General features: G+C 37.4%; 1 protein-coding gene across 1 annotated transcript in view; it reads right to left on the reverse strand.

Moving 5' to 3' along the window:
- Window positions 1-277: 277 nt before the first annotated feature.
- The window catches only part of TRAM1 (translocation associated membrane protein 1), a 32,768-nt gene continuing 6,947 nt past the window's right edge, over window positions 278-26,098 (reverse strand). The window contains exons 2-11 of the mRNA XM_043879469.1: window positions 22,574-22,637; window positions 20,992-21,113; window positions 20,762-20,878; window positions 19,431-19,489; window positions 17,405-17,489; window positions 11,161-11,231; window positions 10,951-11,055; window positions 10,010-10,153; window positions 8,907-9,067; window positions 278-1,866 (exon numbers count right to left, since the gene is read on the reverse strand). Of these exons, the coding sequence (XP_043735404.1) occupies window positions 1,793-1,866; window positions 8,907-9,067; window positions 10,010-10,153; window positions 10,951-11,055; window positions 11,161-11,231; window positions 17,405-17,489; window positions 19,431-19,489; window positions 20,762-20,878; window positions 20,992-21,113; window positions 22,574-22,637 (1,002 nt within the window). The 3' untranslated portion in view covers window positions 278-1,792. The remainder of the gene's footprint in view (window positions 1,867-8,906; window positions 9,068-10,009; window positions 10,154-10,950; window positions 11,056-11,160; window positions 11,232-17,404; window positions 17,490-19,430; window positions 19,490-20,761; window positions 20,879-20,991; window positions 21,114-22,573; window positions 22,638-26,098) is intronic.

The following is a 26,098-nucleotide window of genomic DNA, read 5'->3' on the forward strand; positions in this document are numbered from 1 at the left end:
GGCAACTAAGCTGGTGTGCTGCAGCTACTGAAGCTGGTGCATCCTAGAGCCCATGTTCCCAACAAGAGAAGCCAGGACAACGAGAAGCCTGCGAGAGAGTAGTCCCCTTTTGCTCCAACTACACAAAGTCTATACACAGCAGCAAAGACCCAATGCAACCAAAAGTAAATATTAAAAAAAAAAATTCACTTATAAAAATAAATGTGTTCCTTTTAATGAGATTAGACACTAAAAATAGTGTAAAATTTGCTAACAAAGAAAACGTTCAAGATGCAGCTTGTGAAAGTAAAAATTTTTATTCTGATTGATTTCTCAACGTATAGTTCAATATAAGGCCAGTTTTTAATGGCAGAGATTTGGTTCCACGGAAACTCCATGATGCTACAGAGAGCTACTACTTTTTCCAGGAAGTAGGTAAACAGCTGGAAACAGAAAGCACTTTCTAGCAGCATGGCAACTCATTAAACTGCAGAGTGACCAGGTCTGCAACTTTTATACTAAAAATGGCACAAACATTAACTGGTGACAGAAGTGAGAAGTGGGGAGCAAGATGTGAACATTGAAAGGAGCGATATGTGTCTTGTAAAGATGACAAAAACCCAAGGACAGCTATAAAGATTTGAAAGGATAATTATAGAAAAGGGAACCAAATATTTTACCCAAATGTTTTTTAGAGCCTTTCTGTAGAGATACAAATATATATATATATATATTTATCCAAAAATATGTTTTATACAGATAAATGGTTTCTCAAATAAGGATGGAACCAAAGCTACAGTTATAACATAAAGCACTGTCTTTTGTAAGACTATTTATCCACCTGAATTTTCAATTTGAGGTTAGTGCATTAAATATTTTCAAATATTGACATCCTTTTCATGTATATAAATCAAGGAGGCATTATTTTTTAAAAGGGTTTTCAGGTTAAACAGTATTTTTCTAAGATCCTGTGCATATCAAACTTATGACAAGCCCCATTAAGAATCATTATTTAATAAACATATCAAAAAGGGCTATGGTCAAATTTTCTTCTTTATAGGAAACATTTAATTTTCTGATTTCCAGTTTACAAGTGTTGAAAATGCACAAGAAAGCTATTACTTCACAAGTACTTTTATGTTAAGATATTTTGATTCAATATACATGGCAATATATCTCCACACATCGTAACCAAAAGTATGTTTTTTTTCCTTAAAAAAATGGGGATGTAACATTAACAATCACTATAAAATAAAGCACACAAGTATTTTGGTGAATTTACAAATCTTTTTCCCCAAGTGTAAAGGCTACAAAAATTCCTAAAAATTAGAGAACACTGAAAACATATTAAAATTTGACATCCAACTTTATATTATTTCCATTTTGCCCTGAAAGATAACTTAAAAAATATGACCCTGCTGGAACAGGCCATCTTGCTTAATATAAAAAATTGGTGAGAGCAAGAAATTGTATCACTGATATGTGTAATTTCTGTAAATAGTTATCTCTTCAAATCATTAGAAAAATGCTTAAAGATAAAAAACAAAATAAAATAAAATAAAATAAAATATGATGGTGGTCCCTAAACTATTTTGAAGGCAGGTAGCTTAGTCTAAGCTAAAACATTTTTTTCACTCATAGGAATCATCCTCCCCTCAAATGCCCTTTAAAAAAATGCATGAAACAATGCAATAGTAGCAAGAATCAAAGAGCAGAAAATGTATTTTCAGGAACAGAAAAAAATCTCTAGTGCTGAAAGATATAGTAAAAAGCAGATTTCTTTGGGGACATTAATCAATTAGATTATAATTCATTATGAAGATTTCTCTTTTCTGTTACGGGGAGAGTCTGCTCCATTTGAAGTTACTGTTCCATTGACACCATTTTCTGAAAAGAGAAAAAAAAATCAGGATTACTTTCTTTTATAAATAAGTGTAAATGACAGTATCTTTTATACATAAAGGTACCTTCAGAAAAGAAAATTTAAAACCCAATATATATTCTTATGCCCTTAGGTGAAACTTACTAGTGCTTAATCCATATGAGTATTTAACCAATCATAAAACACGCTAACAAGTTAAACACAATGAACTGAAAGCAGCAAATTAAAAGGAATTATAATGTCAATTATATCTCAAAAAATAGTTCAAAAAAGGAAAGCAAGAACAAGAAGAATTATACAACAAAGTCTGCAAAGCAACACTTTCATAGAAAAACAGGAATATTTTTTACACTGGACAGCAGACAAGGGAGGTTCTTGGGGATGTGTTTCTTTACAACATATTAAAAAACTGCCATTTAGGATAACTCATGTTTAAGAGTGTTATAATGGCCTTCTACAAGCTAGGGTGGAATAACTGATGTCAGACCAATCCTCCCTCCAAAAATACCCATAAAAGGAGAACATAAAAATGGCTATTTGAAAGCACTGGGGAAAAAAACAAGTCAGCTAAGAATATTTCTCCCCCAAGGGATTTGCCAGCTACTAAATGAGCACATAGCACACATATATACACAAATGTGCACACACACCAAGCAAGACTCAGAGAAATCCAGCAGAAAGTAACTCTGTGAACAAAAAGCTACACAGAGAATTGGGATGTCTCACAATGACAGGGAGATAAAAATAAGTATTCAGCGCCTATCAGAGAAGAAAGTCCTTAGAAATAGTTGGTGTCCTAGGAATGAGGGTGAACTGGAAATAGATCAGCTTCAGTGACATAGAATGATCCACTCATATTTAATCCAGAGTTTCTACTGATGCAGCCACAGTATCTACATTCTTTTACACAAAACATTCAGTATTCAATTAAAAATTACCAGGTGTGTCAGAAAACAAGACCAAATGACTGAAAACTAAGAGAAAAAAAAATATCAGAAATAGATCCTCAGATGAGCCAGATGTGGAGCTGTCAGACAGGGACATTAATAGAACAATGACTAATAAAAATAAATGCAAAGACAAGTAGTTTCATCCAAGGACTCAAAGATCTTTAATCCTAGGACTGGAAAATACCACAACTAAAAATATAAATTTAATAAAAATTTAACAGCAGATTAGACACAACAGAAGAGATTAGTGAACTAGAAAAAAAATACTCATATTGAAACTCAGAAAAAAAAGGATGGAAAAAACCAGAAAAGCATGAGAAGATATAAAAGGACAGGATAAAGGGGTTTAAACACATGTACTGGAATTCCCGAAGGACAGGAGAAAGAGAATGGGGCAGAAGCAATATCTGAAGAAATAATGGTGAAGAATTTCCCCAAACAGTAAAAGAAACCAAGCCAAGATTCAAGAAGCTAGGTAAAACGCAGGGCAGGATATACACAAAGAAAATCAAACTTACGCACATCACAGTATAACTGTCAAAAAAGAGAACAATTTCATCAGACTGGAAGAAAAAACTAAAATTACACACTGCTTACAAGACACAATTTATATTTAGGGACAAGAAAAGGTTTAAGGTAGAAAAATAGGAAACAGGAAAAGGTACACCATGATATAATATAACATTTTACTACAAGAAAATTGGTGAGCCAGAGTGAATTCAGACTAACTAGAGATGAAGATGGACATGTGACAATAACAAAGGACACATTCCACAGGGATTTATAACAACCCTAAACTTTGATGCACCTGTAATATATCCTTCACAATATTTAAAGCAAAAATGTACAAGCTACAAGGAGAAGTGGGTCAATACCTTTTGTAATAACTGACTGAACAAGCAGAACTCCTTCTACCAAGTCAGTAAAGACACAAAAGAATGGACCACACAAATGGACCTGATGCCTACCTATAGAACAACATACTCAACAAACACACAATACACATCCTTGAGAAGTCCAAAGGGAACATTCATCAAAACTGAACAAATGATGAGACATAATGAAGGTCCCAACAAATTTCAAAGAACTGAAATGATTCAGAGTATGCTTTTTAACCACAGTGGAATTAAGGTAGAAATCACTAGTAAAAACTAGAAAATACCCAAATATTTGTAAACTACACAATGTACTTAAAAGTAATCTATGAGTCAAAGAGGAAATCACAATTGGAATCATAAAATATTTGAAGCTGAATGATAATGAAAAAGATGTATCAAAACCTGTGAAATAAGGGTAAAGCACTGCTGAAAGGGAAGTCTGCCCTTAATTGCAAGTAATTCATGAGAAGGGATAAAAATCAATGATTCATTTTAACAAAGCCACAAATAACAAAACAGCAAATTAAAGGGAAATAAGAACAGAAATCAATGACAGAACTGAGACAATCAGCAAAAGAAGACAAATGTTAGTTCTTGGCTGATGGAAGTGAAAAAGAGAAAGGCATAAATTACTAACATGGGAAGTGGAAAATGGGAATCATTGCTGTTTTACAGGCATTAATAAGTAGATACTATGAATAATTTTACATCAATACATTTCACAAATTTAGATGAAATGGATAAATCCTTGAAAAATACAATTTACCAAAAAAGAAATGATAAGAAAAAATTTGAATAATCCTATTATCTATTAAAGAATGCAAATCTGTACCTTCCTGTAAAGAAAAGTCTAGGCTGGATAGCTTCACTGGTGAATCCTTCCAAACATTTAAATAAGAAATGATGCTGGCATTACATGAAGGACAAACCTGCCCAATACCTTTTATAAAGTCAGCAAAACTCATATCAAAAACTGACAAAAGGGCTAATTTTAGCCTAATCTTTTACATGAACACAGATGCAAAAATCCTAACAAAATATTGAAAAAACCATCCAACAAAAGAGATATTATCATCAACTTGGATTTAGGCTAGGAAATACATTACCAAAAATACATATCTATATTCTTTATGAATACAGATATAAAAATCCTCAAAAAAATACTAGCAAGTCAAATCAAGTGATATTCAAAGGATTATGTACATTACCAGTCAGTGAGCTTTATCCCAGGATTGCATTATATGCTTAACATTAAAAAAATCAATTAATATAATCCATGATAATAATCTAGAAGAGGAAATGGCAACCCACTACAACATTCTTGCCAAGATAATCCCATGGACAGAAGAACCTAGTGGGCTACAGTCCATGGAGTCACAGGAAGTCAGACACACTTGAAGTGACTGAGCACGCATGCATGATAATTAATAAAGGATACAAACCATTTGATGATCTCAACAGTTGCAGAAGAAGCAAGTGATAAAACCTAACATCCTTTTACGATATAAATTACAAAAAAACTAAGGAAAAAAGGGAACTTTCTCTAAATGTTGAAGCCCATTTAGGCAAAACTCACAGGTAACATTATACTTAAAGGTGAAAGACTGGATGTTTTCCTGCTAAGATCAGGAATAAGGTGAGGGTGTCTGTTTTTGCTTATTCAAAATTGTTCTGGAGGTTCTAGCCAGGGTAATTTGGCAAAAAAATGAAATAAAAGGCATCCAGACTGAAGAGGGAAAAGTAAAACTATCTCTTTGCAGATGACATGAGCTTGTATATTGAAAATGCAAAGAAATCCACAAAAATGCAATTAAATAATGAAATAAAACTTTAAAAAACCCCAATAAGTACAGCAATGTTGCAGGATACAAGATCAATATGCAAAAATTCCATTGCATTTCTATACACTGGCAATGAAAAATCCAAAAATGAAATTAAGCAGACAATTCTATTTACAACAGCATCAAAAAGAAAAAAATACTTAGGAATAAATTTAATGAAGAAGTGCAAAACTTATACACTGATACCTATAAAATTTAATTGAAAAAAATTAAAGAAGACCTCAAAAGACATAAAGACATCTATGTTCACACTCCCCAAGGCAATCTACAGACCCAAGATACTCCAATGAAGTCCAGCTGACTTTTTTGCAGGAAAATGATAAACTGATCCTAAAATTTGTATGGAAATGCAAGGCACCCAGAATACCCAAAACATGAAAAAAACAAAACTGGCAGACTCACATTTCATGATTTGAAAACTCACTACAAAGCTACGGTAATCAAGAGAAGGGCATAAGAACAGACATTCAGATGAAAAGAACAGAACAGAGCTAGAAATAAATTACTACTTTTATGATCAACTGATTTTTTAACAGGAGTATCAAGACAATTAAATGAAAACTAGTTTTTTCCACAAATGGTGCAGAGATAATTGGATATCAACATGTGAAATGATAAATGTATTAGTACAATGTTATACTTCAGAAAACAGTTTAGCAGTTCTCTGTTAAATATACAGTAATGATATGACCCAGCAATTCCACTCCTAGGTATATCCCAAACAGCAAAAACCAGGTGTTCAAACAAAAATATGTACACAAATATTAACAGCATCAGTCATAGTAGCCCCAACATTGGAAACAACCCAAATATTCATCAATTTATGGATAAACATAACACTGTATCTTCACTCGTTTATTATTTGGCCATGGAAAGGAATGAAGTATCGACACATGCTATGTATCATATATATAAATTTTAAGCACATGCTATGTGGAAAAAAAAAATGTCCAGAAAAGGCTAATCTATAGAGACAGAACAGTAAGAGGTTGCTAGGGGCAGAGGAAAGGAGGGAATGGAATGACTGCTAGTGGGCATGAGGATTTTTCTGGGTGATACAAATCTGGAATTAGGCAGTGGTATTGAGAAACCTGTGTGCAGGTCAGGAAGCAACAGCTAGAACTGGACGTGGACCAACAGACTGGCTCCCAATAGGAAAGGGAGTGAATCAAGGCTGTACGTTGTCACCCTGCTTATTTAACTTACATGCAGAGTACATCATGAGAGACGCTGGGCTGGATGAAGCACAAGCTGGAATCAAGATTGCCAGGAGAAATATCAATAACCTCAGATATGCAGATGACACCACCCTTATGGCAGAAAGTGAAGAAGAACTAAAAAGCCTCTTGATGAAAGTGAAGGAGGAGAGTGAAAAAGTTGGCTTAAAGCTCAACATTCAGAAAACTAAGATCATGGCATCTGGTCCCATCACTTCATGGCAAATAGATGGGGAAACAGTAGAAACAGACTTTATTTTTTTGGGCTCCAAAATCACTGCAGATGATGATTGCAGCCATGAAATTAAAAGACACTTATTCTTTGGAAGTAAAGTTATAACCAACCTAGATAGCATATTTAAAAGCAGAGACATTACTTTGCCAACAAAGATCTGTCCAGTCAAGGCTATGGTTTTTCCAGTAGTCACATATGGATGTGAGAGTTGGACAGTGAAGAAAGCTGAGCACCGAAGAATTGATGCTTTTGAACTGTGGTGTTGGAGAAGACTCTTGAGAGTCCCTTGGACTGCAAGGAGATCCAACCAGTACATCCTAAAGGAGATGAGTCCTGGGTGTTCATTGGAAGGACTGATGTTGAAGCTGAACTCCAATACTTTGGCCACCTCACGTGAAGAGTTGACTCATTGGAAAAGACCCTAATGCTGGGAAGGATTGGGGGTAGGAGAAGAAGGGAACAACAGAGGATGAGATGGCTAGATGGCATCACCAACTAGACAGACATGGGTTTGGGTAGACTCTGGGAGTTGGTGATGGACAGGGAGGTCTGGGGTGCTTCGATTCATGGGGTCGCAAAGAGTCGGACACGACTGAGCAACTGAACTGAACTGATGCACAATTTTGTGAATATACTTAAGAATTACTGAAATGTACACTTTAAAAGGTCAACTTCTCGTGTATGAATTATATTCCAATAAAGCAGTTATTAAAAAACATTTAATCAGAGATACTCTATATAAGTGGGAGGTATATAGCATGTTTGGGACTTCCCAGATAGTACTAGTGATAAAGAACCCATCTGCCAATGCAGGCGATGTAAGAGACATGGGTTCGATATCTGGGTTGGGAAGATCCCCTGGAGGAGGGCATGCCAACCCAGTCTAGTATTCTTGCTTGGAAATTCCCAAGGACAAAGGAGTCTGGTGGCCTACAGTCCGTAGGGTCACAAAGAGTCGGACACGACTGAAGCAACTTAACACACACACACATACACACACACACACACACACACAGAGCTAATGCCATACCTAAAGGTGAAAGACTGGATGTTCACACACACATCATGCTCATGGGTTCAAATACTCAATTCTCCCTCAGTTGATCTATGGAGTCAATGTAATATCAACCCGACACCCCAGTGAAGCTTTTTGTGTGTGTGGAAACTGACCAAGATGCACTAAAATTCATATGACACGCAAAGGGTCAAGAGTTGCTGATACAAACCTGAATAAGGACAAGACTGGAAGACATAAACTATCAGATATAAAGACACAAAGGGAGCAAACCACCACTGTTGATAAAGATTTTAAAACGGAATTTCTTGTCTTACACTTTCAACTATACTACTACAAGTTGACAAGTTATTCCACTGTCAATGCATTTTCAATCAAAAGCGTGAAGGAGAAAAGAGGTGAGAGGCAAAGTAAAAGATGAAGGGCCAAACAATCAGGAGTTATACAAGAGCTGTTCCTCTTGGGACTAAAGGGCAGATGGAAGGAGCTGAAAGAGGTCTTGTTTTTGATGTCCGAAAGTACTATCACTCTTTAGGATACTCACTCATTAAAACTGCCCATGTATACACTGGTCTAGAGGGGCTCAAAATCACCAACTCTGGAGGACTTGTGAGAGAGAACTTTAGTGTCCATGTACACATTGGTCTAGAGGGGCTCAAAGTCACCAAGTCTGCAGAACTTGTGAGAAAGAACTTCAGTGGACGGTTTTTGAGGGGAGTAACTGATTCGAGGGAACCACCAAACTGGAAGATGGGGCAAAATGATTTTCTTTCTAATTTTGCTAGTAAGTAGAATTAACTCTTCTTTTTAAGATTTTAAATCTTAATAAGATTATAAATAAGACCCCAAAACATTAAAAAAAAAAAGTGTTTTCTACTTCAGGTTTTTCACTGTTTACTGAGTACAAACCTGTTCCTTTTCTAGAAGATCTGCCTTTAGTCACTGGTGGCTTCTTCTTCACAGCTGGTGCCTGAAAAGTAGAGTGTTCTCTCCACCTTCGAAGTTGAAAATTAATGAACTTCCACATCATGAATGCTTGGGTAATACAAATGGATGCCAGAACAGCAATTCTGAGAATACAAAGAAAGAAACAGAAAATTAACGTGCACCCAAGCAATGCCATTGAATAAAGTAGTCTCTCTTGCTTTGACAGTATTAGCTTAGCGCTAAATTCCCACTACATTGACAAGGATTATATTAATGAATAATTACCCCACTAATAATTAACCCCAGGTGGCTTAATGGTAAGGAATCCACCTGCCAATGAAGGAGATGCAAGAGACTCAGGTTTGATCCCTAGGTTGGGAAGATCCCTTGGAGGAGGGCATGGCAACTCACTCCAGTATTCTTGCCCAGAGAATGCCATGGACAGAGGAGCCTGGCTGGTTACAGTCCACAGGGTCACAAAGAGTTGGACATGACTAAAGTGACTGAGCACAATAATTAACCCCAGAAGTTAAATAAATGCTTTAGTAATTTTTTTTCAAACTTTAAACTTTTTATTTTTTATTGGGATATAGCCGATTAAACTGTTGTGGTAGTTTCAGGTGAACAGCAAAGGGACCCAGTCACACATATACATGTATCCACTCTCCCTCAAATCCTTCTCCCAATCCAGGCTGGTGCAGAATACTGAGCAGAGTTCCCTGTGCTAGACAGTAGGTCCTTGTTGGTTATCCATTTAAAATACAGCAGAGTGTACATGTCCACCCCCAACTCCCTAATTATCCCCTCCCCCGGTAACCATAAGTTCATTTTCTCCCGGTAACCATAAGTTCATTTTCTAAGTCTGTGAGTCTCTTTCTGTTTTGTTAGTTTATTTGTATCTAAATGCTTTAGTATTGATACTTTAATTTATACATGAAATTGCAATAGGTATGAAATCAAATCAAATGAGTATTTTCCTCTACCTCTCATAATTATACCTTTATATTTTAGACAATTCATATTTTAAATGGATAATACATACTATATTGTAGGGCAAGGTGAGAAAAGTGTTAAATCAACCCTACCTAACAGCCAACACATTGAAGTTTCCAGTACTGAAATCCAGCTTCTGGTTCTCTGCTCTTGCCAGGCCAAAGCCAACAGTGAGTACCGAGAGAATTAAAGTCAGAAGTCTTCCCAAAACAAACAGAACTGCCCACAGAGAAAATCTGTGGGAAAAAATGTCAAAGTCAGATTCACAAAATTGCAAAGATAAGATGCTAGTAGAAATCAGATTCCTGTTAAGTAACTGCATATTAAAACAGCCATTTCGTACAGTTCTGCAAAAAGGATTCTGAAATAAAATGCTAGGGAAATGCTTCATATTATATCACATTCTTGGAGATTGTATAACAGCATATTTCAGGTTCTAGAAGTCCAGTTAAAGAAATATGTTTTTTTTTTTCGTTTAGCTGATTTTCTGTGTATGTGTATGACAACTATTAATGATTCTCAGAACTCCTGGTATATAGAACAATTTTGGAAAAGGCTGAATAAAAACAAAGGCCATGTATTCCATTCTCATGAGAGTCCACGTTTCACTTTTTTTCTCCCCAAGGCTCTTTACAAGACATACTACATCAATGCTGTCCAAGTTTAATTTTCCCATCAAAATATTTTTGTATCTTTAAGGCTCTATAATCTATTATTTCAATTTCTTCTGAAAGTTCACTTTTCCTCATTATTCCTTCTCCAAAAGAACAATGTGCACTAAACAAGATAGGAAAAGTTGTATCAGAAAAGTAAATCCTCAACCTTCAAAACTACAATATACTATCTCTCAAGCTAAGAAAGACTATTTTAGAGAACAAAATACCAACTTCAATTGTTAAAAAGTGTCATTTTATTTAAAGTAGCTTATAAAACAACATAATTGCCCATAGCATGGACCTTGGCAATAGCATAGACCTTTGCAACATAGGCACTGACTTTAATTACACAGAAACAGAATAGTTGAAAGACTCACCCTTTCTGATACTTTTCATCACTAAAGTAAAACAGGCGGGAAATGTGGAAAAGAAATTCGACAAAATAGTGTAGCACCAAAAGCACAAGTCCTAGATGATTCAAGCTGTTAAAAGAACACATTTAAAATGAAAAGATTATTACAAATTAAGACAGAGTAGCATACTATCTGCCCAGTCCATAAACACATCCAAGAAAAATCCCAACTCACTTTAAAAGATACGCTCCAGCAATGTGAAAGAGGTAAAGGCCAATGTATACAAGCTGACGAGGAATATCTTCCTGTAAACAGAAAATGGCACAATGGGTTAACACTGGGGGAAGTAGTTCTGTTTGGAGAAGCAGTGTGAAAATGGAGTCACAGAAGACCTAAAGGCCACTCTGCCCGGCACCCATTCCAAGTGCTCACCCCAACTGGCCACAGTCCTTTACCCTCTCTTGGCTTCATCTACTCATCTGGAAATGTGAATAACACCTGGGTTTGCTTGAATCAGATGAACTCCAAATCCCTTTTAGTACTGAGTGGTTCTTTTTATAATAAATAATATTAAATGACACAATCTTAATAACCGTAAGTCCTTCTAATATTAAAACCACTATGTTTATACCAGCAGAGATTCTTTTGTTTATCCAAATAGTATTCACGTTTTTTAGTCCCTTTCATTTCACTGTCAGTCAAGTCATTAAAACCAAAGGTTAAAATTTATCTTCTCACTTAGGACACCATCTACTTTTATATTCTTTCTCCTCTTAATAACCCTGTAAGTCAGGTATTCAGATTTCACTTTTGCTTTTCCTTCCCCGCTAACCCCATAGTTCTCAGTGACTTGGTTATCTTAGAAATAGTGGTTTTCAAAGATATTTAAGTCAAGTGACTCATAAAATTAATTTGGGGGTCACCCTAACATCTTTTGAAATATGAAATATAATTTAAAAAATGCTAGAGTGTACAGCACATTGTATTGTTTCATGAAAGTTTTATTCCCGATTTTACACACACCTGTACACACACAGAATTATAATGTAAACTCTACAGTTTTTCACCCTAGGTTACAGTAAAAAATGTTTGCAAAAAATGAACAGCAGGTCCTATAAACACTTGTTAATTTAGGAAATGCCTGTACCGCTCATTTCTACTCTGTTTTTGGCAGTTTACCACATATATGGTTCTACTAGCCTGGCTAGTACTATTTATGTACTGCAGTTCTAATTAAAATGATTACAATATGGTTGATGTCAGCAAACTGTGCACCATTTTCCTGGAACCTCACTAGACTTGTCTCTGGCATACAGAGAGCTGAACACAGATCTCTTCTCTTTCAGTCCCTACAATTCAAGTACAGTTACTTCACCAAATCTTCCGAGAAAGAGTAGAGAGTTTGTAAGTGTAGTTTTGAAACTGAAAAGTCTTTTCCAGTAAGAATGGTACAAAGATCAAGTGTTAGAGAATGTACGACAGTTGAACAGAACTATATAGAATCTTCTATATAGTTGTCTCGGGGAAAATTTCCAAGATACAATACTAAGTGTACAGTGGAGCTTCCAACTGGAGAGAGAACTAAGGCTGGCTGACAATTTTCTCCACATAATTCTCAAACTTCCAATGAAATATTTCTCCTTACTAAAGGAGCGAGAGAAAAAGATGTGATAACATGGCAAAGTTCAACCACAAGGAAGTCTCTTTACTCTCTTAAAATCATTTCAGACCAGCTCAGCGATAGTGTTATAATTGCAATTTGACATTCTATGGAAACAGAGGTGTCACTAAATACACGGTACTTGTATTTCTGAAAGTGTGGTGTATATATCATTGGCACTGTACAAAATGATTTTAGATAGTATACAACAAAACACTTTAACTTTCACGATAATTTTATTTTTCATTTTATTGTTTCTAAAGATTTTTTTTTTTTTAAATGTGGACCATTTAAAAAGTCTTTATTGAATTTGTTACAATACTGCTTCTTTTTTATGTTTTGGTTTTCAGCTGCAAGGCATGTGGCTTCCCAACCAGGGATCAAACCTGCACCCTCTCCATTGGAAGTCTTAATAACCACTGGACTGCCAGGGAAGTTCCTCACTATAATTTTAAATACATTTTAAGTTGCAGCGAGGTGGCATGTAAGTGACTACATATAAGAAACAATGCCATATTCCTTCAGATGTGCTACACAATGTTCCAGATTTCTGAGGGGAAAACAACACCAAGAGGACCCTTGATACTTACAATAAAAGCTTTTTAAAAAGCTTTAAAATTGCTGATTGGACACTAAACTCATTTTATTACATAACAACTTGTATAAATCAATGTAAAAAACTAATTTGCTGGAATAACTGCTGGAAAAGCTACAGCAGTGTAACTGCTTGGAAAGATTAAAGAAAAAAAGATTTTTTTTAAAAAGAAGAAACACAAATAGGTTTTAAAAATACACCATTTAGCAGAGAACATAAGCTGCCTATCTTTTTTCCTGTTAGACAAATCTAAAAACACTACCATAAATTACAAACATACTATATTTCAAAAAGTCATTCCATTTCTCTTTTTTCTCCTTAAATCTCAACCTAATTATGTGAGGCAAGGTTTCGCTTGCTCTTAGGTAAAGAAAAGTCCACAGCTTCTTCCCTAAATTCAAGTTCAACTTTGCATCTCAGCCCTGCCTTTCTGATAGCAACTGAGTCAATCATGGTGAGTAAAATACCACCAAAGGTCCCATCGCCACAACTGTCAAATCCTTAGCAAGAGCTTTTCCAAAAGGACAGAATACCAAGAAATCTTTTTTCTAAGTAATAGAAACCAGAGCCTTCTACAAACTGGCCAGTGTCTCTAAAGCAATGCTTGCAAATTCAAAGCTGAACCAGAGAAAAGTGTCAAAATAAATGAGCGACAGGGAGGGGTCTACTGCAAGGAGTGGTGGAGAGTGCAGGTTAAAGGTGTTTCCCTATTAACAATAATAAGGTGACAGGTGTGATGTAGCATGATTTTTAAAATGAAACCAGACTTCCTCTGATGTTCTTCAATTGTCATAGGGTTACAGCCCTTCTGGGGCTTTACATGCCTGTGGCCAACAATAAAGAGCTTACCCAGCACCACGGTCTCTTGGGGCCTACATGCTTCCCTGGGGTGTGGGGATCAGTGAGAAAAGAGAAGGCTGGGTGAAAAGATCAGTGAGAAAAGATGTCGGCACTCTTAGAGGCAGTTCACGGTATCAGTTAACCGGCCACATCACAGATTTCAATTAGGGAGTTAGCACGCCATCAAAGGGTGGCTCATAACTGTTTTAGAATCTAGAGTCTAGATGAATGCAAACGTGGATGAGAAAAAGCTATTTTGGTTTTCCAAGACTCACCACCCTATGATTTTGTTATGTAAATAAACTCTTTTTACCAGAAGTCAGTAATGAGGTTTTGTTTATTTACAAACTTTCTTAAACCTGAATGGAAAAAATATGTAATGAAATGAGCAGTTGCCAAGTACTTATATATCCTTAATGCTAATATTCAAGTAGTTTATATAAAGACAAAGTCATAGACTAATGACTTAAAATTCTGATAAGTCTCCTTTTTCATGGAATACCTAATAAACACAGTACACTTAAATCAAAACAAATGCTAAAATTATAAATAACTTCAGGTGACATTTTTGGTTGTTATTCTAACATCTTTTATTAACCAGGTCAGCTGTATACTTTAGTAAATTTCTATTTTTATAAGGAAATGTTTTTCTTAACTACACAGTACTAAAATATGAACTTTACTTTAAACTGAATATCGCATATATGCCCAAATATAAGGCAAAGATTTTCCCCTAAACCAAAAATGTAGTCATCTCATATGTAAATTTTTTCAAAGCTCTCATACTACAGAGATCTGTATTGATTATTTTAAACAACAAATAAATGGGTTAGGATACATAACCTGAGAAAACTCAACCAATGTCATTTCTAAATGCTTACACAAGGTTAGTGGAGGAATCAATAAGACAGAGTAACGATGTACTTTGGAAAAACTGATTTAAATGAGTCAAGGAAGCTCCAGTGATGAAGGACAGATATTAACAACAAGTCGCACATGAAAAGTGTGAATTTAACCCTCAGGAAGGAGTGGGCAAAAAGCTTTTTAAAAATTTAATATACTTTATATCATATACAACTGTATGTATGGATAATTAAACCAAATAATCTGAATATCAGAAATAAAACATTTGGATATTCCATCCACACTTCCCTGAAACTTCTTATATTCGAGATGGCTAAGAAATTACATTTTGAATCCTCTTATGGACAAAAGAGAGGACTGTTTATATTGAAACATACATATTATATGCATTTAAAATATCCTTCTTAAAACAAACTGAGTTATTTGTGACTAACACACCTCTTGAATTGCTACTGTGTTCCTTTTTCCATTTCTCTGTAGGACTGGGTCAAAACAACCACTGTTCTGATTTTTTTCCAGTGAAGAGTTCTTCCAAAAATAATTCTTATAGAGTAAATTTTAAGAAACCGTTGAACACATATGCAGCTGTTACTTTCAAATTATGTTAATTACTTGCAACAGTTACTTTCGACTGTCATATGTAGGTGTTAAAAATAGTTTCAGTTAAGTTCTAAGTTATGCAAATTATTCCACAAAAATTAGATTGCATTTCTGGAGAAATGCCATCTGGCAGGAATTGATAAGAAAAGAGCTTTGAGAACTAAAATGAACAATTACTTTGAAATGTCCCTCTCTACTTACATGGTCAATGAACAATATATAGACATATGAACTCATAATGAAACCCAGAGGTAAAACATCCCATAGATACAAAAGTACATGAAGATCTAAACATCTGAGCCATGGTACTAAGATATCAAGGACTAGGACGGTCTCAGCAGTGCTCCACGGAACCTTCTGCAATGAGGGCTGGGTTCTCTGTCTCTGATCCAAACTGGCAGACTGTGAAACCATGTGTGCCGACGAGCATTTGCGACATGGCTAGTGTGACCAAGAAAGCGAATTCTGTTTTTGTTTAATTAGGTTAAATGTGTCTTGTGGCTACTGTTTTGGACAGTGCAGCTATGGGACACGTATGGTTCACATTAGGTAGGTAATCACTAAATATGGAAGGGTTATTGGAAGTGGTGTGGCTAAAAATTTTATATTAAGACAGTTCTAAGTCAACGGTTTTATGGATCTTCATCCTAATCCTTATAATCAACTAAAAACCATTCTACTTTACATGGACTCTAATTTGGTGCTATTCTCTAATCACGGCAGACATCAGTGATGACTGACACATGACACAAAAACCACAGACACAACACAGCAATAAAATCAAGCACTTATACTCATGAATTAACTACTCAGAGTACATATAGAAAGAAGTGTTTGTGGCTTTTAAGAAGGCAGAGATAAAATGGTCACTGGATGGGTGGTTACAGTTCTGTTTTGGAAAAGCTTCTCAAAGTAAGGGGATTTTAAAACCAGTGTTTTAAATGTGGAAAAATGTAAAATACACACAATGAATCCCCATGTACCTGTCTCCCAACTATGGCTGTTAACTCATGACTTTCTTTTTATCCATCACCTGCACCAGCCCCCCCACATGTCAGTTCATATATAGGGATTTTAAAAACAATCTCTCCCCAAAGGAGAATAAAAGTGCTTGATTAATTTATTAGAAAAGGTATCCCGGAGAAAAGAACTATGTGCTGGGATTATAGAATTAGAGAATATTAAAACTGAATGAGGTACAAAAAGGGAAGAAAAAGGGACCAGGGGACAGGGGCACAGATGGGAAGAACCCTTGGAACATAGGTGAGCAGCTAGATTTTAATTTAGAGCAAAAAGGACCTAGCACAGTTTTTAGAAGAGAAAGAGTTAAATCAAGGAAACAAAGTTTACTCTGTGACACCAGGTAAGACTGACTTCAGAGGTACCGACGGTAAAACGACACAGGAGGCTACTGCAGTGCTCCAGGAGCTGAGTTACTCTTCAAACAAGACAAATGAACATCTTCCCTACCTATTTCACTAGGAAAAGAATCAAGGTGAATATTTAACTATGGTTTACTTTTCTCAATATTGAATTTTTCTCTGGGACTTATACACAGTACCATTAGTTGCAGAATAATCTAATTAATCGGTTTGGTCTCATTTGTGAAACTGCTAAGAGTTTGAATATTACATTGCAAGATTTGTTTAAATTTTATTTTAAATTACTACTAATACAATTTTAAAATGAGAAATTAGCATGTCAAATGTAAGCTCTCCCCTCTTAAGTTGAAATGAATAAAAGTTTCTGCAATAAATACTTAAAGACATTTAGTCTGTGTGGAAAAAGGGGAGGTGAGAGAATAGCGGGGGGATGGAAGAGGGGAAAGGGAGGCTAGAGATGTGAGGAAATATTTAATTTTAAAACAACTTCTCAAAAAAAGGCAAAAATGACAACACAATTACAAAACTCCTGCTTACTTTTTTGGTTTTCTGGAAGTAGAGTTCAGGAAAGGCATGAAACCAGTATGCCAACTGTGATATGTAGAAAAACTTCATCTGAAATCTGTGTAACACAAGAAAGGAGAACATATCGTTTAAAGCACAACATCTTTAAAGAATAAAGTAAAAACAAACACTGGAAATCAGGACATGCTAAGTAGCTACCTTTGTGTTACCATTTCAGGTCCCCTTACAAAACTTCTGTACTTCACTCGACAGTAGCCCCCTTCTCCAGCCCCCCAGGGTCTCCCCCCCATCAGTCAGTTCCTCTGGACTAAACAGCAGGAGCAAAGACATGATCCACAGAACCCTGGGAGCAACCAAGCAAGCTACCAGGGAACAGAGCCCCTTGCCTGTGAGTGAGTGAGCGCTGATGAGTGTGCCTGTCAGCTACTGAAAATGTGCAGAACATGTCCCTGAGGGAATCAAATCACACATCTGTAAGGGTTCCGCAAAAGGGAAGTGGGAAGGGCAAAAAGATGGTGAGGAAGTGAAGGTGCACAAATTCACCAGCACTGGAAACTGAGACAATCCCAATTTCAAACAACCTCTGGATTTTTCCTTAGGGAAACATGGTAACTCTACCTGGTTGAGACACTTGAGAGCACCCAATAAATGGAGGCAAACTTGGATTCAAGAGAGGAATAAGGCACTGCAGGGCTCCCAGGAGACATATTCTCATCATCTAGAATCCACAGTCTCTTCACACCACACCCCTCTAGACCTCCTCTTTCTGCTTTCCCTCCCCCTCTCCTCCAGAGGTCTAAAGTGGAAAACACAAAGCCTATCTGAATAATTCTGTAGGGAGAGAGGGGAAGGGGTTCAGGGAAGGGGAGAAAATACAGTCCCACATAAATATGATGTTTATAACCCCATTCTACAAAAGTTCATCGAATTAATACACTTATTAAAAGTTAGAATGGCTCAGCAGAATATGGTAAAACTGTAGGTCATGTTGCTGCTGCTGCTGCTAAGTCACTTCAGTCGTGTCCGACTGTGCAACCCCAGAGACGGCTGCCCACCAGGCTCCCCCGTCCCTGGGATTCTCCAGGCAACAACACTGGAGTGGGTTGCCATTTCCTTCTCCAATGCATGAAAGTGAAAATTGAAAGTGAAGATGCTCAGTCGTGTCTGACTCTTAGCGACCCCATGGACGGCAGCCTACCAGGCTCCTCCCTCCATGGGATTTTCCAGGCAAGAGTACTGGAGTGGGGTGCCACTGCCTTCTCCGGTAGGTCATGTTACTCTCTTCATGTCTTTTTCTCCAATTCTCCCCTCACAATGCATCCACTGACTACTGCCTAGATGATGAGCCCCTACAGCTGGCACAGCAAAGGATATGCAAAGAGACAGTTCCTTCTGCTGTCAAGTACATACAGTCTTGGTGGGCATGGGCACAACATAAGACTGACTTACATAAATGAGACAACTACAGAGCAGCCAAGACAATGTATAAACATAAAATACTGCACAACAAAATGAAAAATTCAAGAAAGCAGAAGCCCACAGAGGCTAAAGGAGCAAGGAAAATATGGAATAGATGTTTTAGAACTGGGCTTGAAGAATGAATAACTTAGCTAGCTGACTTGGCGACCCCTGAGCTTCTTATAGCACTGTACAGAAACCTTGGGGGCCAAAACAGTGAAACAGTCTCTACCCTCAAGCTTACAGTGTTAAGAGAGAAGAAATGGAAGAAAAGAGACTAGGGTAAAGAAAAGGAGCAAGAGTATGTAGAAGATGGAGCAGGGATGAGGGAAAAGAAGAAGACAGAGGACTAAATTAGGATTACTATTAAAATCAGTTTTCTTAAGGTAACAGACACACTGAGAAGACTATACACATAACAAAAGCACGAAGGAATTTTTTCTTCTTATGGCAGCGTGACTGCCAAAGACATACCCATCGTACGAATTTGCCTCATGTCTTAAAAGAGAATAACAAATCCTGCTTAAAAGTGACATGACCATGGCCCTTAAGTGAGAAAAGTCTACTAAAAATGACTTACGTCATCAGGTTATGGGGATAAGCCCTCCACAAGATAGTCGGGTCTGAGATGTAGTTTTCCTAAGAGAGAAGATACAATAATTAGCCTAATAAGCATGTAAATTCCTTAGAAAATAAGACAGTATTTTCATTTCTTGCACATTTACAACTCTCTATCTCAAGTTCCAAAGGGTCCACAGAAGTCAAACATTTTAGATGTTCTAGTTATTTTTCATTCGGTTGAACTGCTTACTTTAGTGAAGTGAAAATCAATGAGTGATGTGAAGTCCAAAAAGACGTTAATTCCTGGCTTTTGAAATTCTTTCGATCCAGGAGAGTAAAAAAGACACATATGTAAACACAACCAAAAAACAGTAATGGCACATAACAGTCATCCAAGGAATGAATTTTGTCTCAGGTAATCAAAGAAAGAGTTCCAAAAGAGGGGGCACCTGACAGGAGACAGAGGATCAAGGTGGTGTCAAGTTTTATAAGATTATGTCCACAAAAGGAGAAGGAAATGGCAGCCCATTCCAGTATTCTTGCCTGGAGAATACCATGGACAGAGGTGCCTAGTGGGCTGCAGTCCATTGGGTCACAAAGAGTCAGACATGACTGAAGTGACTTAGCATGCATACATGTCCACATAATAACCATGTCTTTTTCTTAGATAACCAGATCTGTTTAGTGAGAATTATCACATATGTATATATAGAAAAAACTGAAGCAAATTATCCTTAATATCTATTGAGGTTTAACACATTTGTTGTTTTAAAACTGTGTAAGGCAGAATTTGTATACATCAATAATAAAAAAAAAATTTCTGCGTATATAAGATTTTAAGCTGAATTTTTTGTTCATCTATAATCACTAAAGCAGCAGTTTACAATGGAACAAGCTCTGGACTTGAAAAGCTGAGTTTTAGTCTGTCTCCAACTGTGTCATACCCTGGAAAATTCACTTGGCCTATTTATTCATCTCTAGTATACATGCAACCTTGTGAAAGTATCACTGATAACTTACCCTTTCTGCTAACACAGAGCCTCTTGCAAATGACTACAGATATGAAAACAACATTCAGATCGACTAAAACTGAGTAAGGCTTTCTGGAACACTGAACATAGTTGGCAATTTTTGCTGTATAAAAACTCAAAGAGAGGCTCACTGATGAAACTTGATTTATACTAGCTCAACAGCAGAACTCCTAATCTTAGTTAAGAACAACAACAGAAGAGGAATTTTTCTAAGGTTCGGGGTTTGCTTATGAGTGCTAAAAATAGGACATCGTTTCCTGTTCTGAGTATCTAATTAAATACTCTGAGAGATGAGAATTTAAGCGTAGTACATACTTACAGATACGAGAATGAATGTGCCCCAAATACAAGAAAACAGGTAGAATGCACTAAGCTGACCAGATTCATTAAACTTGCTGTGTTTCGTTTTGGAGAAATGCATTCGCCTGTTAATTTTCTAAAAATAAAAACAATTGTAAATTTAAGATTATAAAACGTATTTAACATAACTATCATGGTATGGAGAGCTAGTATTTTATAAAGTATACATTTCTAAGATTGTATACTTACATCCAACACATATTCTTGAATTATGGCATGAATAATTATCGCCACTAGCATGTAGAAGAAAACTGTAGCCAAATCTTTGATACCATAGTAATAAAGGAACGCTGATTCAGTAGCTTGTTCTTCTGAAGGTCAAAAGGACAGGACACACACACAAAAATATGCATAAGATTATAAAAACAGCACTGAGTACAACACAGTTATGGAAACAAAAGAAGACTAATCTAATAAATAAGTTTACAGAAACATCACGGTAATATGCTTTTGGACACCTTGAGTCTTAGCAGCAATGAAAACTGAGATTACCTAGAAGTCTAAAGTTTCAGCAATTACTTACAAAGACTTGACACAGGTTAGTTACAGCCATTAAAGTCAGAGCACAGGGGAGCGGAGGCCACACTCAGACCCCTGGAGATCCCAGGGGTGGAGCAGGTTATATTTCAGTTATATTAAAGTAAGTTATACTTAGCCCATTTGCCTGTGTTTTCAAGGAACTTTTGAAACTTTCAACTTTCTAGCTCTATTTTTCAAACTAGATACCATATTTATGATTCTGATGGAAAAGCTGACTTTGATTTGATTTAGTTTTGAACTCTAAGCAGGGGAGACAGAAGCAACTGCTACAATTGTTTTCAGTCTTTAAAACTGCTAATTTTCCAGAACAAGACTTAAGCAAATACTTGTGAATTGATAAAAGAGCTTTGTTCTTCTCTGGCATACTCAATTTCTAAACAACTTTGTGGTTTTGAGTAATCTGATATCTAAATTACTAAACCAAATATTTACAAAATGATAAAACTGAACAAAAACCCAACTCCATGTTGTGTAATTTATCTTACATTCTAAATAGAGAGACTGGGGACAAATTTACTGCCTGAATATGTTATCTAGTTAAGTGAATACCACATCCCTCATCCATGCTAATAAATTAATTACTATATTCAACTATAATCAACTTTAAATAACTACTTGATTCTCACGTAGTATAATCTAGAAAAACAACTTGAAATAAAACCTAAAAATGTAGTTTGGATGCTATTCCCAAGCTATCTCTTAGAGCTTACTGTCATTCTCTCATCAAAATAACTGATAGATGGTAGAGCAGAACCAAAAAGTAACAATAAAATGGGCTTAAGAGGGATGTTATTACAGTTCCCAAGCAGAACTCATAGGTCAAAAAAACTGAACCTGAACACTGGGCCTTTAGAAACCTTGACTGAACAATGACACTTCAGAAAATGCAAAATATCTATTCTTAGGATTTTCTTATGGAAAGATCAAAGGGAAGAGAAGGACAAAAAAAACAAAACAAACAAAAAAAACCCTGTTCTTCGATGGAATTTCAAGCCCACTTACAAAAGTACACAGTAAACATTAAACACATAAAAACTGATTTTCATACAGGGTGAAGTCAACCCAAAACATCAGATCTTGCATTATTACAAAATCATCAAGAATAATATTCATTCTCATCATGAATGAGATCTGTGAAGATAAAGAAGAACCTAGTGTTCACAGAAATTTCCAAGTCTGCCCAGCTGAACTCTTCTACTTAACCAGGAAATTCCAAAAGAAAACTACTTACCTGTGGCAGGGAGGGTAACATTATACTGAAGAGTAACAAAAATGATAGAAACTTTTGCCGTTATCTGGAAAAAAAAAAGATCAGGTCAATTAGTGACACTCTCCCAAACAGCAACTCTGGGGGAAAAACATTCCAAGTTCTCTGCCTGCATCTGAGAACCAAGGGCCCCCCAGCTCCTGTGTCACCCAGACAGGCACAAGTGGGGTTCCCCCTCACCAAGGAGCTTGAGGTCAAGGTAATTCACCAGAGCAGTCTGCAATTTAGATGGGATTGTGCAATTCACTCCTAACTTTAAGATTTCAAAAAAGAGAACTGCAGTTCCAGTAAACAGTGTTTTTGATAAATAATGTTTCTCTCTCTAGACCTGTACAATGAACACAAAATTGCCATCAAGAAGATTTTTAAATGTAAATTAATGAAAGAAAAGGGAGCACCGTTACCAGGACGAAAACAGACGGAAGGCAGGGTCTGTGGTGTGTGTGTTAATCTCCTCACACCTGGCATAGGTACGTGGTCACAAATATTTAACTGACCTGCTGACTGGTACAAGCAGAGTGGTCACGACAGGAAAACGGAACGCTTACTCAGTATTTACAGGCACAAACACTGTACCAGACAAGAAAGGATAACAAAGATGATGATGTGATCCAGACGACAAGAAACTTATTTGGGTTTTGGAAGAAACAAATGGCGATAATACCAAAGAATCAGAGCCAACAGGAACTGAGGAGAAACACTGCATTTTTTCTGTTGTTTTTGATTTCTTCCTAGGGTGAGGAGTGAGGTTTTTGATTTCTTCCTGAGGTGAGGAAAGGCTCTGCAGGAGATGTGGTCCCTCGCAGGGGAGGGGAGGACAGCCCAGGCGAGGAAAAAGGGATGCGCAAATGTCAAGAAGCTGGAACCAGGAGGTCAGGCGTAGCAGGTGGGCGTGAGGAAGGGCCTAAGTGCTGATCTAAGCAGTGCAGACTTCATTGTAGCCTGACCAGACAATGTGAGGAGGGAGTTACTGGTGTTTAGAGAGACTGCTGACTGTGGCCCAGCGCTGGCCCCCCAAGTCACCCTCAGATCCATACTCCAGCTGGCAACTGGAATCCTGCCCTCCATCAGGTGAACACACTCCCCAGGCCCGCCCACCCTTCCTCCACCACCTCCGAAGGTCCTCCAGTTGAGTCCCATTCTCCCCAGGATGAGAACTCCAGGGTCTGGCCCTGCCTCCTGCCCTCCTCCCACCCAGGGCTCTGTGCGCGCGTGGTTTTATCGGAAAACCTCTCCACTCGGGACTCAGGTCAACTACACCCTGTCAAGGAAGCGTTCCCTGCCTCTTAGGATAGGTCATTTCCTTTGTTAGACTGCCTCAGAGATCTGGGTTCCATTCTTACAAAATGCACACTCTCGGCGTGCTGATATTCCTAACTGCTGTTACCCAATACAGTAACCTCCGTGAAAGCCGGGACCACACTGGTTTCTGTTCATCACTAGACGCTCAGAGTCCGGCAGGGCGTGTGGCATTTATTCAGTGATTGATCAACATTACTTAATAAATATCAGACAAGAAATAAATTGGAGTAAGGAGGCAAGTCAAGTATGAGAGAAACCCCGTGAAAGCTAATAAGGCTTGAACTAAGGCAGCGGTGGTAGAAGAGAAGTGGAACATTTGAGGCAGAATAAGGCTAGTGGAGATGATGGAATTCCCATTGAGCTATTTCAAATCCTAGAATATTTGATGATGCTGTGAACGTGCTGTATGCAATATACCAGCAAATTTGGAAAACTCAGCAGTGGCCACAGGACTGGAAAAGGTGTTTTCATTCCAATCCCAAAGAAAGGCAAGGCCAAAGAATGCTCAAACTACCGCACAATTGCACTCATCTCACACACTAGGAAAGTAATGCTCAAATTTCTCCAAGCCAGGCTTCAGCAATATGTGAACCATGAATTTTCAGATGTTCAAACTGGTTTTAGAAAAGGCAGAGGAACCAGATATCAAATTGCCAGCATCCACTGGATCATCGAAAAAGCAAGAGAGTTCCAGAAAAACATCTATTTCTGCTTTATTGACTATGCCAAAGCCTTCGACTGTGTGGATCACAATAAACTGTGGAAAATTCTGAAAGAGATGGGAATACCAGACCACCTGACCTGCCTCTTGAGAAACCTATATGCAGGTCAGGCAGCAACAGTTAGAATGGGACATGGAACAATGGACTGGTTCCAAATAGGAAAAAGAGTACGTCAAGGCTGTATATTGTCACCCTGCTTATTTAACTTATATGCAGAGTACATCATGAGAAACGCTGGGCTGGATGAAGCACAAGCTGGAATCACCACTGCCGGGAGAAATATCAATAACCTCAGATGTGCAGATAACACCACCCTATGACAGAAAGTGAAGAAGAACTAGAGTCTCTTGATGATAGTGAAAGAGAAGAGTGAAAAAGTTGGCTTAAAGCTCAACATTCTGAAAACTAAGATCATGGCATCCGGTCCCATCACTTCATGGGAAATAGATGGGGAAACAGTGGAAACAGTGGATGACTTTACTTTCGGGGGCTCCAAAATCACTGCAGATGGTGACTTCAGCCATGAAATTAAATTATTCCTTGGAAGGAAAGTTATGACTAACCTAGACAGCATATGAAAAAGCAGAGACATTACTTTGCCAACAAAGGTCTGTCCAGTCAAGGCTATGGTTTTTCCAGTAGTCACATATGGATGTGAGAGTTGGACTATAAAGAAAGCTGAGCGCCGAAGAATTGATGCTTTTGAACTGTGGTGTTGGAGAAGACTCTTCAGAGTCCCTTCGACTATAAGGAGACCCAACCAGTCCATCCTAAAGGAGATCAGTCCTGGGTATTCATTGGAAGGACTGATGTTGAAGCTGAAACTCCAATACTTTGGCCACCTGATGCTAAGAGCTGACTCATTTGAAAAGACCCTGATGCTGGCAAAGATTGAGGGCAGGAGGAGAAGGGGACGACAGAGGATGAGATGGTCGGATGGTATCACTGACTCAATGGACATGGGTTTGGGTGGACTCCAGGAGTTAGTGATGGACAGGGAGGCCTGGCGTGCGGCGGTTCATGGGGTCACAGACAGTTGGACACAACTGAGCGACTGAACTGACTGACTGACTGAAGGCTTGTTATGCAGGAGGGAAGAATCAGAGATCATGTGCTGATGCTTCAACAAGTAGGTGAAAAACAAAACTATTAATAAAAATGGGCATACAGGAGGAACAACAGGTTTTAGGCAAAGAGTTTTCAGTAAACTTAGATTTCTTTGAGATATGCAGGTGGAAAGACCAACAGGCAGGTGAGGCCCACTCCTGGAGCTCCGCAGGGAGGGCCAGGCTCAAGCATTTTTGGAAGTCTCTCTTTACAGAGAATAGATGGTACACAGTGGAGGCTGTGGAAATATGTAAGTCCTCTGTAGAGAGTGTACAGGATTTAATGAGAAGCAGGACAAATCAGAACCATGGAGAAAGCAGAGAAAAGCTAGTGGGGAAATAACAAGAAATGATCAGAG

The sequence above is a fragment of the Cervus elaphus genome, chromosome 21 (assembly GCF_910594005.1).
Source record: "Cervus elaphus chromosome 21, mCerEla1.1, whole genome shotgun sequence".
NCBI classification, from domain to species: domain Eukaryota; kingdom Metazoa; phylum Chordata; class Mammalia; order Artiodactyla; family Cervidae; genus Cervus; species Cervus elaphus.